This window comes from Corapipo altera, unplaced genomic scaffold (assembly GCF_003945725.1).
Source record: "Corapipo altera isolate COAL_440 unplaced genomic scaffold, ASM394572v1 24b, whole genome shotgun sequence".
NCBI lineage: Eukaryota > Metazoa > Chordata > Aves > Passeriformes > Pipridae > Corapipo > Corapipo altera.
In genome coordinates, this window is record NW_020884888.1 from 12,516,720 (window position 1) to 12,531,961 (window position 15,242).

At 36.7% G+C, this 15,242-nt stretch overlaps 1 protein-coding gene across 1 annotated transcript in view; it reads left to right on the forward strand.

Moving 5' to 3' along the window:
- The window catches only part of ADCY2 (adenylate cyclase 2), a 211,637-nt gene that overhangs the window by 93,575 nt on the left and 102,820 nt on the right, over positions 1-15,242 (forward strand). Inside the window, exon 4 of the mRNA XM_027644049.1 lies at positions 8,995-9,144. Coding sequence (XP_027499850.1) covers positions 8,995-9,144 — 150 coding nt within the window. The remainder of the gene's footprint in view (positions 1-8,994; positions 9,145-15,242) is intronic.

Consider the following 15,242-nt stretch of genomic DNA (forward strand, 5'->3'; position numbering starts at 1 on the left):
AGAGTCCTTTGCCCAAACCCTTTCAGTGATTTGAGAAACTGGGAGGGAAGATCTGTGCATACATAAATAGTTCTTTAAAAGACAAGGAACTCTATAAAACTACCTGAAAGGAGGTTTTAGACAGATAGGTGTGGGTCTCTTTTCCCAAGTAACAAGCAACAGGACAAGAGGACATGGTGCCAAGTTGTGCCAGGCAAGATTTAGATTGGATATTAGGAAAAATGTATTTACTGAAAGGGTGGTCATGCACTGGAACAGGTTGCCAAGGGAAGTGGTGGAATTATCATCCCTGAATGTGTTCAAAAAATGTGTAGATGTGGCACTTAGGGACACGGTTTAATGGTGAACACAGTGGTGCAGGGTGATCTTGATGATCTTAGAGGTCTTTTCCAACCTTAACAATTTTATGACTGTGATTCTGTTCTTTGAATGGGAGGTACTGTGCTAACTTTTGAGGTATTACTCAGGTGTTCCCACAAACCATGTGATTTAGAAAAAACTGTTTCAGAGTGTCCAGCATGCTTCACACTAAGGCTTTGGAATAGAAAATCTGATCTGACAAATAACATCTTGGCTGTTTTGAGGCATGAAGGAGAGAAAAATGGCATTTCTTATGTAAAGATAGAATGAATTTGCAGCAAAGCCTTAATATTTACTTCATTCCATCCTGAATGTAAACCAAATTTAGCACTTTCTTTGTCCTGGCTCACTGACTCTTCACAGCATTTGCCTGACACCAGAAAATAGAACTTTCAGGTTTCCTGAGAACAAATTTTCCTGTTAGACTACTTCCAATCAAGAATTAACCCAAATACTGATTAGAGATCTCAGTATAGTTCAAAATGATAACTAAGTTCTTTATAAAACATTACAAACACAGGTAAGAGTGTCATAATTCAAAACTTTGACTTTGGGGACATTCTGGAATCAGTTTAATCCAATTCTACAGGTCATCACTTTCCTCACTTACACACCACTTCATTATTCTCCCTTCTGCTCCATACCATTCTCTGTGAAGTATATAGCCAAAGACCACTGATTCCTAGCACAGGTTGACAAATTATGACAAATGAACTTGATAAAAGTTTGATGTAGTCATCAGACAAGCAGAAAAAATACTCGAGTATTTCTTATTAACAGGCTTATCTAGATGATTATGACATTATGACTACTGATAGGGAAAAATATTACCTAAGAAAAATACTCTTATATAAATCAGAATTTCATTTAGAGATCATAAAAAATACTATTTCAAAATGTCTATCAATTGCCAACTGTTTGCAATGTAGTAAAAAAATTACATTGATTATATGTTCTTACTGTAATTTATCCATGTAATCCTAACTGTCCATTGATTTTAATTTCCATTTATATTGATAATTGAGAGTATGTAGCATATTAATATGCAGTACAGTTACATACAGTATAAACTTCAGCAATTAGGGAAGAAAGCTGAAATCATTATTGTGGTTTTGAGGGTTAAGCATACAAGTACATAAATAAAGAGCGTATATGTGATTATTAGTTCATTTATCGGTTTGTCTTCCCTTCTTCTGGTAGCTTTTGAACCTGTTGATTAGTTTCTGTAAAAGTTGCCAGAAGGGGAGATACTTAGACATAGATAATATATGAAGAAATTTCATGAAGCCTGGTAGATAGTAGTATGAAATGAACTTCATGAAGACTGGTAGATAGTACAGGAGAGATTGCCTAGTAATACTCCTGATGAGGGAAAGTAAGGAGAAATCTACTGGTACACATTAAACTCAGCAGCATATTGCTCGTCCTGTAAGTAAGTGTACTTATATTACAGATTTTAGTCTTCTTTTTTTTTTAAGAGTGAAACAGATTAATTTATTGGAAAAGACTGAGTGTGTCTCAAAATCAGACATAGGATTATTTCTGTAATATATCAAAGACTAATGATTTATTGGGTTTTTTTAGAAAACTCTTTTATGGGCGTTTTTTTGGGGGTTTTGTTTGTTTGTTTGTTTTTTAGAGCACTCTAGTGCTCACCCTTATATAAGATTCAGAACCTAAAAATTAATCTCATTCTTTTTGAGAGAAAATTTTAGTTTTTAAGATCAATGAGAGTATCTATTGTTTACAGATTTTGGTTCCAGAATTCAAGCCAAACTCAAAGTTACTGTTTGTTTTACTTAAATATCTGAATAATTTTAATTTTTTATTTTATTTGTTTCTTTCAATTAATTCTCTATTAAAATATGTTTGAGCAGTTTTAATAGTAAAGAAATTAAATGATCTCAGAGATGCATGTAAACACAAAAGACCTCTCTGCAAGCAGGGAAGCAGGGAAGCCCAGTGGCTTGGATGGTTCCTTCTGACTGAAGAGAGTATGAGTTCCCCTCAGGCAAAAAATTATCTTAGATTCAAAATATTAAGAGTCATTAACTAGAGTCAATGATATTGATTATATGTATAACACAGAAGTGATCTAAAGGGACCATAACTCTGATTCTTGTTTCTAGTTTATTTTCCCTGGGTTTGATTAAAGAGCTTAGAGTTTATGATCAGTTTTCATCTACACTGGTGTATAGATAGGGTCTGTGTATGCACAGAGCTGAGTAAAATAAATCCAGTCATTCCACAGAATAGCCTAGAGCTATGAGAAATTTCAATCTATAATAATGATGAAAAGAAAATCATGTCAAATAACATAGATATTACAAAAAATGAATATTCTGCTGTTGTTCTCAATGCTCTGATTGCAAAAGCTACAAAGAGAATTACGCATACCAATTAGAAGATAGCGTCAAAACTTCCTGGCTTGTAAAATGACATCAACTCCCCTCCCACAAAGGGACTTTTTACCAAGCTTATTTTAACACTGAAAATATGCAGCCATCTGGGATGCTGACTAATTCAAACCATTTTTTTGTTGTTTCTCAGTTACTTTGAGAAATCTTAAATTGTTTGTGGGTTTTTATATTTCCTTTTTTTTTTAATTGGGTTGTTTCTTGCAAAATCGCAACTTGTTTTTCTACTTACCTTTCTGAAAAACATTTGACATTCTCCTTGATACAGACAAAGGGTCTGAGGGTACTGAAGCTTCCTGTTCTTCTCTTCATCTGTAGTCTCTTCTTATTGTGGCCTTCTGTCATGGGTTTACTTGTTCTAAAAAACCAAATGGGAATTTTCTTTCCCCTGCTGCAGTGTGGGAGAGGGATGTTCAATGGGGAGGACAGTTTTTTGCCTTGGGTGATTGACCTACACAAAGGAGCTGGCTGGCAGAACTACATTCCAGGCTGATGGCCCTCTCTAAACTGGGGGGTGTGTGTGGGGAGGTGGGGAGGTGGGGGGGATGGGGAGTTTTTCTCCCTTCCTCTCCTTGGAAAGAGGCACTCCACTTTTTGCCTTAACGGAGGCAAGGCGTGTGTGTGTTGGAAAAACTCTGAGGCCGTTTTGCTCTCGGCCAGGTCATCTGGCTGCTCTCTGGCCTCGACTTGCCTACGTGCTGCTCTGTCTCCAGCCCAAATCTGCTCAAATTTCATCGGAGAGTTTGTGCTTATCGACGAAAGAGGGGAGTCCTGGCCACAGCCAGCTGCAGACACTGTGAGTTTCGTGGGAAAAAAACCCTCCTTCTTTCCCCTTTTCCCCTTCCCCTCCTCAGTGGGGGGGAAATCTCCGTTGTCAGTTTCTCCTGCGATCCGGGGTCCCCACACAGCGACCACCAGAGCCCAACAGCGTCCCCTGCCAACCAACACCGAGCAACTGCAGGCTCTCATCCTCAGTGATCCAGCATCGCCCCCTGCCAACTGTGATTAGAATCGCGCTAGAGGACAGAGAAGTATCAAACTGTTTCCTTTTTGAAGGGAGACCTTTGGATACAGGATTATTGTTTAGTTGTTTTTGTGTTCTTTTGCTGTTTTTGCCAATACACATAATAAATACTCTTTAATAAAGAGTTATTTTCTTTTTTCCATACTTCCTCTATTGGAGCCTCTTAATTTCAGATTTACAATTACTGAGAGAGAGGAGTTTGGTCTGCCTCATAACTCACACTCCTTAGCAAAACACTTTCAGTCTCATTAAACTGAGACACCTCCATAAGTATTTAAGGATTTAAATATCTTTTACCTTTCAGAGTATTAAAATAATTGTGCAACGATTAAATAAATTGATTTTTACTTTAAATTCCTGAGGAAGTATGTGGTTGCCCATAATCTGTCTTTCCTTCAACCTGTCATGTTCTGGACCCAAATAACCTTAATTCATTGAGCATTCATTGAACCTTGATCATTATCTCTGAAACAGAAATAGAAATCCAAGAGGTTGATACATTTCTTTGTGAAACACAGGAACTTTCATAATAAAGACGCCCAACTTAGTGATCTCACTACGTATGGGAGAAGGCCTGTTGTTACTCTCAGTAACAGCAGCTGGTGGACTAGGCAACATATGATCACTTGTTTTAGGCCAGCTGTAGAAATCTTTGACCTATTTGAGGAGTTGGAAGTATTGTATAAGTCATGAAATTAGTGGGCAAAATGATACGAATCCGTAGAAATCCAGACTTCATTAGTTTTGCTCCTCTCCAAACTGCTTGTTTTTGAAACAGAGGTTGCCATATGGCAAAATGTTTCCCTTTTTCAAATTTGTTGTCCTTCTTGTGAGCTATGACGTAGCTATAGACTTTGGACTTCCAGAGGTCTGGAAATGTGAAAGAAAAAAAAGTCAACATTGTATGACTGGCCAGAGCTCCATGGGCAAGAATTTTGCATGGAATAGCTTGAGAAGCTTCTGAACACATTTACTTAAAATAATGGTATTGGGCATAGTACATGGTGACTAATTTACATGGTGGCTAAGCATTTCCTTTTTAAATGCTGTTTTTCAGTTTTTACCTGACATAGTTCTTTCTAACCAAATTATGTCTGAGTCGAAAACTGTACAGGTTTTAAAGAAGTATAGACTTGTTCCCTAGCTTGGCTAGTCACACCACAAACCATCACATGAAAGATCAAATGGAGAGAGAGACAATTCATCTTTGCAGAGCTGAAGAATTTGCACTTTGGCAGTGACATAAGAATCATTTTTTCTCCCATTAATTTCCATTCAGACAGTATAAATGATAGCCTTTTTTGCCCACCCCTCATCTTCCATTTCCTCAGCTTTCTTACCTAGAAGAAAAGTGGAAAACTATTGAAAAAAATGTTAATTTTTTTATGGTGGTTTTTTTTTTTTTTTTTTGAAAAAATTCTGTTCATGCAAGAATTCAGGAAATATATGTACAATATCTAAGAAGAAAGAAATGCAACAAAATAACTCATAAGCTGGAAGGGAAAATCTATGGAGAATTCTGATTTTCATATTAGGTATTTCAGCAAAAGTTTCTAAGATATTTAACAAATTATTTATTCTTGAATCAGAATCAGCAACTTGTATTGTAATTCTTTTATTTTGATATAGCATTTAATAAGCAAACTTATTTGTTTGTATGTATCTTTGTGGGCAGCTTTCATCAGCTGAATTTCTGTATGATACATTTTTTTTGCAGCTCAGGGCACTGTAGTACTCTCTTGAGAAATTAATCATAGCTACTTAGCTTTGTCTTCATTTGCTTTTAAATAGTCTATTTTCATAGTGAAGCACTAGACATCTGATTACTTGATATTCACTGAAAAATACATGTACTTGAATGTAAAATTACCCCATTGCCTGGATTGCCTGGAAGTGCGTAGTTTTCTGTAGGTCAAAGGAGATGGAAGAGATATCAAGCATGATTATGTTCCTTAAGTGATTAGAGGTACAAGCTGGTACTTGGAGTACCTAGAGATACTTCCCAGTGGTACCTTGGTGTTCCTTGTGTTAATTTTTAACTCATATTTAGATCACCTTCTGTAGACATTGAATTTATTTATTGATAAAGCAGAAACTTCACTACAGCATATATTTAGTGGATCAGTCTGATGGGATGCAGATGGCCCAGGAGATGGACTGACCTCTCTCTCCACTCTAACTATACAGAGAGATAGAAACTTCTGCTGTATCACTCAGTATTTTCATATGGTGAATTGAGTGGGACCTTACTAGGGTTTATCTATATTGCGGGATTTTTTGTTGCTTGCTTTTTTGTCATCGTTGTTGGGTTTTTTTTGTTTTGGTTTGGTTTTGGTTTGGTTGTCTTTTTTTTTTTTGGTTGTTTTTTTGGGGGTTTTTTGTTTATATTTGTCATACAGTGTCTGTTTGTAAAGGATATGAACTGGGTTCATGCAACACTGTATTTGATGTCACCCTGGTCTTTTTGTGCTGTTGAGTTACCATCATTATTTACACCCTTTTCCACAGTTCAGTCTTGTCCTCCTGGGCCAAAGCCCTAACTATGTTGTGAAGTCTATTCAGTTGTCCCCAAATTCTCTTCCAGAGGTTCTCAGTTACAGTTTTAGCTGCACAGTTATCAGAACTATCACAGGAAGATGCAGAATTTCTTACCAGAAGATCCACCACATCTTTTCTTATTATCTAACATACATCTGGGGCAGGGGGGAGGCAGGGATGGAGCAGGGGGAGGGGGAAGAAAAAGGAAAAAAGACTGCAGAGTCCTAGCCTAGAGAACAGAAGATTGGTCTGACTCAGAATTTCATTCCAAGTTCTTTGGTACAGGTAGCATTCACAGCATGGGCCTACTCAGAGCAGGTGCCTGAACAAAAGAAACTTTTTTATGATCGCATACTGATTAGTGTACTTGCTTAAGAAGTGAGAAGCTCAGTTAATAGTTTTGGGCTGAGGAAAATTTTGAACCTGTCCATTTTGGGAGACTCTGTGTGACTTTAGAACAAACTTGTTTTTCTATGAGGGTGAAGAAGATACTCATAATTTACCCATTACAGTATTTTTTTATTTTAATTGAGTAAATTCCTGAAGTTTTGCTTTAAATACTCTGTAACTTTATGAAGCTGGACAATACATGTAGTAAGTTTGTGTGCCGTCTTTCAACAGCGACATCTACCTAAAGATTATCACAGCACACTGTTGCTTTCAGTTCATTTTAGTGATAATTTTGTTACTAAACTTTCCCACTGATATCTGAGCATTTTGTATGCCCAGCATGTTCATACATTATAATTTCTTTTTAAAAACGTGAAATGATTGCCAGTTGGGACACCCTACCTCTGCACTGCTATTTGTCACATAAGATCTTTTTACACTAATCAGTATCTGCTGAGAGTGCTATGGTATTGCTGACATCACGGCAGAATCAAACAATTGTGATTTACAAAGAGATATAAAAGTATTTTAATTTCAAATGATTTACTGTACACCATATTCTCGTATGTTTTTGGTGGGGTTAATTATTGGCTGTTGTGAAATGTTTCATTTAAAATATTTCTTTTGCCTCTGCTTCATAGAGGTTCTTTGAAGAAAGTGAAATGTGTACATTTTCCTTATTATATTGACATTTATGTATTTTAGAAAAATTGACAAAATCACTCAGATGTTGCTTTTAGAAACATTATAATGCCATGATCTTAAAGTTTTAGGGAAAGAAAGAAAAGTTCTATCCAATTGCAAACATTGATCATTTTTCTGTCAAAGATGGATAGTTCCCTTTTTTAGCTTTGTGGAACCATGAGAGGTGACACATCAGACAAGTCAATAAAAGTATATCTTTAAATCTTTCATTTTAAAGTGTCCATTTATAAAAGGAGCATTAAAATGCCCATGTATTTTTTTGTGAATAACAGGTATTCCACAAGAAGATGAATTTTGTTTGATGGGACAATTTATCTTTTTTCTTTGAACCACTGTAGCATACTGTTGGACTTTTTTCTGATCTTTGGCTCTTTCACTACTAGCTATTCACAAAAGATTGCCATAGGTACACCAAAACCAGCTAGTGAATGATCCCTAGGGAAATCTGTCATAAACCTCATGATTAAAACTGTGGATAATTAGTGAAATTTTGGCTTCCTTTCTTCCATCTTCCCTCCCAGACTATGAGTACTGTGACATCATGTAGTGCTTGTAATCCGGGTTGTATGGTACACTAGGGGCTTACAGACAGAGACCTACTCTGACCAGACTGCAACTGTATCTCACTTTCAATTTAATATTATCTTTTTTGTTATCTTTATTATTGAATTAGGAATTGTTTCATTACTCTCTCATATTTCTTTTGCTCTGAGTGAGCTAGAATGGATAAATGCATCTGTTTTATTTGCAGCAATAAGCTGGGTATGGCTAAAAGTATTAGCATCACCATACAGTATTGTGTCCTTTTCAAAGGTGAAGCACAGCAAAGGTCTGGATTTTTTAAGCAAACTAATTTCTCATGTTTGTGAGTTGTTGTGAACAGAGGGCATCTGATGCTGTAAGTTTGAGCCTAAATCTTAAATCTTTAAGTTCTGTGTTTTAAGCAAATGCAGTTTTTTGGTAGAAGGGAAAAGTATATTCTAGTAGGCAGATGTCAGATCTCGCTACTTAAACATTGCTTATAATATTTATAGCTGACTGACAGTAATGGATCAGGCTGGGGTAAAATGCGGGTCAGGCTGTTCATGTGTGTAGGTGAAACTTTTCACCTCTCGACCATATGGCACTGCAAAAGAAAATGTCTTGCCAAAAGAGCATGGCAATAGTATGGCTTCCGAAATTGTTACTGGGAGTTGTAGCTATTGTTTTACATCAGTAGATCATGATCCCACCTAATTAATACTCCACAGTGGATGTCTAACATGAGCTGAATTTCTTTTTTCAGGAAACATGTACCTCATTTAGTAGACAAACATGTCACTAATTTTCATTCTTATTTAATGCTAAATTATAACAGTATCCAACCTAAATATGATTCTGTTATTGCTTGGGATTTTGCCACTAATTGTGAAGGCTTTTTGAAAGGTTAACCTTTGCTAAAAATCAAACAAAAGCAAAATACATAACTGCAGTAATCTTTCATTGCAGCCTAGAATTAATTTCTGTTAATTTATTTATATAAATTTCCTAACACCTTTTTTTTTTTTTTTAATTCCCTAGATATTGGCAAATGTAATAATTTTTATCTGTGGAAACTTGGCAGGAGCGTACCACAAACACCTCATGGAACTTGCGCTGCAGCAGACGTATCAGGACACATGCAACTGCATCAAATCCCGTATCAAGTTAGAATTTGAGAAGAGGCAACAGGTAAAGTCACACCCATGTCTGTGTCTCTTCTTCTGTTTTCACACTATCCCCCTATTCATCGCTATATAATCCAGCTTGTTAATGGAAGATCACTTAATGAGTTACTTAATGAAAAATACAAAGTCTTTTGAACATGGTTGTGCACAATTTCCATCTGAATATGGAAGGTATTTTAGTTGTGTTGTCAAATTATGTTTTCTCTCATTTGTTTTATGTGAATATTTTATGATAAAGAAAGTTAAAAATGCTGTATAGATTATGCTGGCACACTATCTCTTTTGTTGTCCTCACTGAATGAGCTGAGATGTACATATGTGCTTTTGGAAATCTTCAGTGCTTTGTGCCCAAGACCAGTGCTGCAAATCACTGCAAGAAGATATTACTGCACTGGTTTTGAAAAATATTTGAAACCACAATACTGATGAATCATGTGATATAGTTTTGGGGGTCAGGTTTGTTAAGAGGAGCTAGGGGAATTGCATAATGAGACATACCTGTCATTTATGTAGCAGTTGAATAAAAGACTTCTCTGAGTGCTTTATATAGTTCTTTTTCTCCTTGCCAGCTCTGTACAGTGCCTATCATCCTGACAGATAGGTACTTCATTTAAGAGAATTTGAAATACAAATGATTTCATCGAGTAGTAAAGCAGATGGGTGCATTTTGCTCTGAAGGTCACCAAGACTCAAAATCTGTGAGTCTCTGGGTCGGAGAATAGAGTCTTCACTGACGCGTTGCTGTTGTCACAAAAAGTGCTGATATACACATCGTATGGTGTCTGTCTCACAAATTCCTGTAGCCATTTTAAATTAAAGTTTTCAAGATCCATCACCAACACTGTTTTCTCAGAAAAAGCAAATGAAAAGCCCCAACTAGGACTTCAAAAGGTTACGTGTTCAGAGGGCTATCCTTATTCTGCTGGGCACTTGGACTGCATACTGGCTGAAGTTGCTACAACTCCTTAAGGAGAAAGTTTTATGGTAAAAGCAAGTTTTGATGATTAGATGCAAAATCTGCATAAGGTACTGTTGCAGGAGAGGTTTGTCAGAGCAATCATTTGTGTTTCTATCTCTGCCTTCACGAGCTGTGTGCAGTGAATCGTTAGGCTTTGTAACTGATAGTATGCAATGCATGTTTTACTATGTGTTGATAATATGCAAGAGTATCTTCAAATTTGTTCCAGCTTGTGAGTGCAGAGCAGCCAATGCCAGGTATTTGGGAGAAATACTGCTCCAGACTGGGCAGTCCCCAGTGATGTGGGTCCTGGTTTGATGGCTTCTAGGCTCATGGTGACATTTTAGACAATGGTTAGCACTTCTCCCTGTGCTTAGGCCTTGTGCTTAGGCCTTGATTGCCAGAAGCATGTATGCAGACTGTAGTCAAACAGCGTAATTCCTAGCAGGCATCAAGGTCTCCCTTATTCAGGAGAGACCTGAATTCTTAGCTTCCTGAGCACAGCTGTAAGGGCCCAGGTTTCTACTATTGGTTGCATTTTCCTTCAAGCATAGGAAATGCATTGGTGTTTCTGCAAGAAGCAGGGGGGCTGTGTTACTCGACATCAAATTCAAAGGAATAAGGATGCTGCTTGTAAGAAGACAGTAGTTACAGCAGACATGCTAGCTGATATTTTCTGCAAATGTATATTATTTGCTAAACACTACTAATTTCTTTGGAAAGACATAAATGAGTAGCTTTGGTTTACTGTCACTTCTGAAGGTGTTGCAGAAAGTATTGAGAACCTGACAATGAAAAGAAGCAAAACACTCTGGAACTCTGTGACAGATGCTTCCTTTTTGGTCTTTGTAGTTGTGTTTCAAAAGTGTTGTAGACTAGCAAGATGGAAAGCAGCAAAAGCCATCTTTTACTGATAAACTGTGTCATTCTTATAGAATAATGAAGGAAATCGTACATAATTTTTATATATTATATATATATATAAGTGTGTGTTGTCATATTTGTGTTTTGGTAGGAATAAAAGTATCAAATTAGTTAAGACATCTATACAGCTCGAAGTAGTGTATTGCAGGTCTGTGTCAATAACAGATGGATCAATATCTTAATAAAGAGAAGTGTTCTGTGGATGTCAGTGATCTTTTTGACCTCTAATGAGCTCAACAAGAAATAATTAGATCTTCAGATCTTCTTATATAGATTTCTTTAGCCTTTATGCCCTCAGCCTCTTAGTATGTCCTTTATCTCATGTCAAGGTTTTTCCAGCCAAAAAGACAAGATGTGTACCTCCGTATATCACACTTAGGATTTTTACATATTTAAATGTGAAAAGGTAAATGAGAATTCATTTGATAAGGGTTTTTTTCCCCCAGGATTAACATGCTTCTTTGTTTGTAAACAGTAGTTCAGAAGTGGATGTACTTTAGTCTGTCTTTTAGCACGACTTGTTTTGCCAAGAAGATACAGAATAGAATCCACATTGTTAGTATTCAGAAAGCAAGTCAATCATATTGGTGACTATTTTTAGAGAACTGGGATACATTGAAACTAGGAGCAGAGTGCATTTTAAAAAGCATTGGTTTTGATCAAAGCCTTTATTAGCCTGTAAAAGGTTGTAGCATGGCCCTTGATTCTACATCTCTGTAACAGGAAAAAATTTAATTTACTTTAATTTACTTTACATAAGCTACTTTTGTACAAGTGCAGAGTGTAGGATGTGCTTCTAAATGGTTAGGCCTCCAGGTCAAATTTGCACATTTTTCCAGATCAGGGACATCATGTCTTTTATAATTGTTTTTGAAAGATGCGCAATTTATGTTTAAATTATTCCATGAATTTCCTCTTATTTTGTTTGAGAGTAGGCTCATAAAAAATGTAGGTTGTTACAGGTTTTTTTGTGTGTCTTTGAATAGTCTTTTTGAGAACACCATTTTGATAGATCAATAGATAAGTATATTGAATTACCACTCAACAGTTATGCCAAAGAACTCAAGAGAAACACCAATTTCATTGTTTTGAATTAAGGCTAATGTACATTAGAATCTGGTGAAATAGGAGTGTGTGTATATGTACTGAAGTACAAGTTGGACATATTGTACCCATACCACTGTGTATTTCTTCTGTTAGGGCACAACAAAGGGTGACTGCTCCGAAAGGGATGGGAAGCTGTGGGTAGTGACACCTCCCAGCAGGACAGGGGCCATTTTTAACTCCTGTAATAAAAAGCAGTATTTTCAATGCACTCTTTGGTGTTTCTCGCACAGCTTTTATGTCTTTTCAGTGTTTATAAAAGAGAAACAGGGAACTATTCTGACCTCTTTTTAGTTTGCAGCCTTGTTTCAACATATATATTTAAAACAGCCTTTCCTAGTGTTATTTGTCTCAGTGATACAGTCTGGCTGACAGTTTGTAGGGGTAATGACTCACACTGAGTGCACAAGATCTTAAACGCTGACAAGCAGTTAGCATAATTGCTCTTCTCTCTTATGGTGCTTTGCATCAGGAATGTACACTGGGAGATTCTTACAAGATCACAGGGAGGTGTTTGTAAGGTGTTGGTGTTCAGTGGGTTCTCTGAAATGCTGTCTTTGAAAAGGAGGCAGTATAATGGCAGTTTTAGAAACAACACTCAGGTAGCAGATGAAAATGAATGAGGTTTCAAATCATTGAGTGGGATTTTAATTTTTTCACTGAAACAAGGTGAAGCAATACCATTCATTAAAGGAACTATTTCAAAATTTTTTAAAATTAATCTAAAACAGAGAAGCCTTACACATTTATGAAACGTGAGGCTATTAGTAAAGAACAGAAACATTGAAGTACGTTATTTGGAACTAATATATAAAATGTGGATTCCTGTAAGTTCAATTAATGCATTTTAAAAGGCAAGCTATTAATATTTTCATGAACACAGAATAGTTTTTCTAAACTTCCTCATTTTCCTTTTCTTCTCATGGCTTCAATGCTAATAAACAGGAAAAACAAAAACTAGCTTTGGTCTTTTAAATATTAGAATTGATTTTCTACTTCAGTAGTGTGTGTACACATAGATATGGGTCAGATGCCAATCCTTTCTGTTAATCTACATGTCATTACTAGAATTAAAGCCTGTTCTGAGCAAGTGCAAGTTTTTCATGGTAGACCATGGGAAAGATGGATAGACTATGCAAACAGAAACTGGAGAGAGTCCAGAGAGTGCTCATGACAGATGATGAGACTTAGGGAACACAGGTGCAGAAGAATAGGCTTCGAGGGGAAAACTAACATCTACCTACTATCTGAAGGAGCTTACACAAAAGGTACAGTTAGATTTTTCTCAAAGGCATCCAGTGAAAGTATGAGAGGCAATAGTCATGAGCTGCGACAGGATAAACCCTGGCTGGAAGGAGGTAAAAGATTCTTCCCCAAGAGAAGGGTTAAGCACTGGAAAAGGCTACCTGGAGAGATGCTGGAATCTGTGTTCAGGGAGGTTGTGAAGTTTCAACTGGACCAGCTGTTAGGCTTCAACTCTTCTTCAACACTATAAATATAGAGCTCAGAATCTCTTGTTAGGCTAATTAAAGTCTTAACAATCTAACAAAAATACAAAACCCAATTATTGGTAATACTTTATTTACAATAATAATAACAACAATCACAGTCCACCTTATCTAATTAACACCAGAAAAAGCATAAATACAGCTAAAAATGTTATGCAGAAAATATTCATTTTATTCTGTTGCTGTCCTCAGTCTTCTGTAACCACGTAGCCCTGCAACACAGTACTGCCATTGCCACGTGCTTTGTGCTGAGTTTGCAAGGCCTCAGGGTTAAGGCTGTCTGAATTTTTTTTGACCTTCCTGGAGCTTTTATTTTTTACTTGATTTTGCTGTAACAGCAATTTTTCTGACAAGGTGGCTATTGCTAATTAATTTTACTTTTCGTATGGCACAGTACCGCCATAGATATTATATAAATAAGAGCAGTGAACAGCTACTCTGTGAAGAATGAGATATTTACAACTGTAACATAATCTGGAAAAATGCAGACCTGACATGATAGTAGAAACCTTAAGAAGTGAACACACAGAATGCCATGCAGAGCAATACAGGCATGCGATGATTAGAGATGACTCACAGGCTTGGCACTGGAGACTGCAGGTCTGTAAGTAGTTCATCACTGGTCACTTCAAGAAATACAGACCTGAACCTGGACACAAATGTTTTAAGGGGAAACAAAGAACAAGTTTTATAAGACATATAAAACACCATATATGTTAATTGTGGATATAGTATGGACTTGCAGACTAGCAAAGAAAAAGCAAGGTAGAAATGTGTGTTGTCTTATATCTAAAAATTACTACAAAGAGATCTTAGATTGAGGAAGAAGTAACCCATCAGCATCATACTCCTCCTCACAAAGGATTTCAGATGCTGATGACTTACTGAAAGTCTTTCACCACCACTGCCAGGCTGAAGCCATCAACCTTAGGGACCCACAGGAACAGTTAGAGCATGTGCCTTTTACCAGAAGATGGGTTATAAACTAATAATTGTATGTATAACAATTTAAGCTGTATTATTACTACTGGGACTTTGCCTTTTTAATACAGAAGTACTTTTTTCTTTATTTGGTTTTCTTTTTTTGTTCCCCTCTAATAATTAGAGCAGGAGTAGTACTAATTCTTAGATCAGACTGTTAAGATTTCTGTTATGCTAACAATAAATGTTAGTGTAAATAAATCTTAGCTTTATGTGTATGTGTGTGTATGTCTGTGTGTGTGTTATCAGGTTTATTTTCTTTTAGTCCATGAACAAGATTTTGAGTGTTATGCTTCATATGTCCCTCTGGATCCTAAGGTGAATTATATCAATGTTACTTGAGCAGAAAGCAAGGGTTTCACAGCAAGATGTCTCAAGTTCTTTATGAGGATGAGGTAAATGCTTGTGGTTTAAACCCCCTTCTTCCTCAATTTTACTCCACTCAAGGCTGATTGCTAGTCCCCCAGCCCTGTAACCCTAGAGGGTCTGTTTTTCCCACAGTGACTAGGTAGGGGTGCCAGTGTCCTGCCCCAGGTGCTCCAGAGCAAAGCCATCATAGGGAGGCAAAAGGCATGTGGCCACCAAGCAATTGCTGCCACAACTAAAAATCAGGCCAAGGCAAGCTCA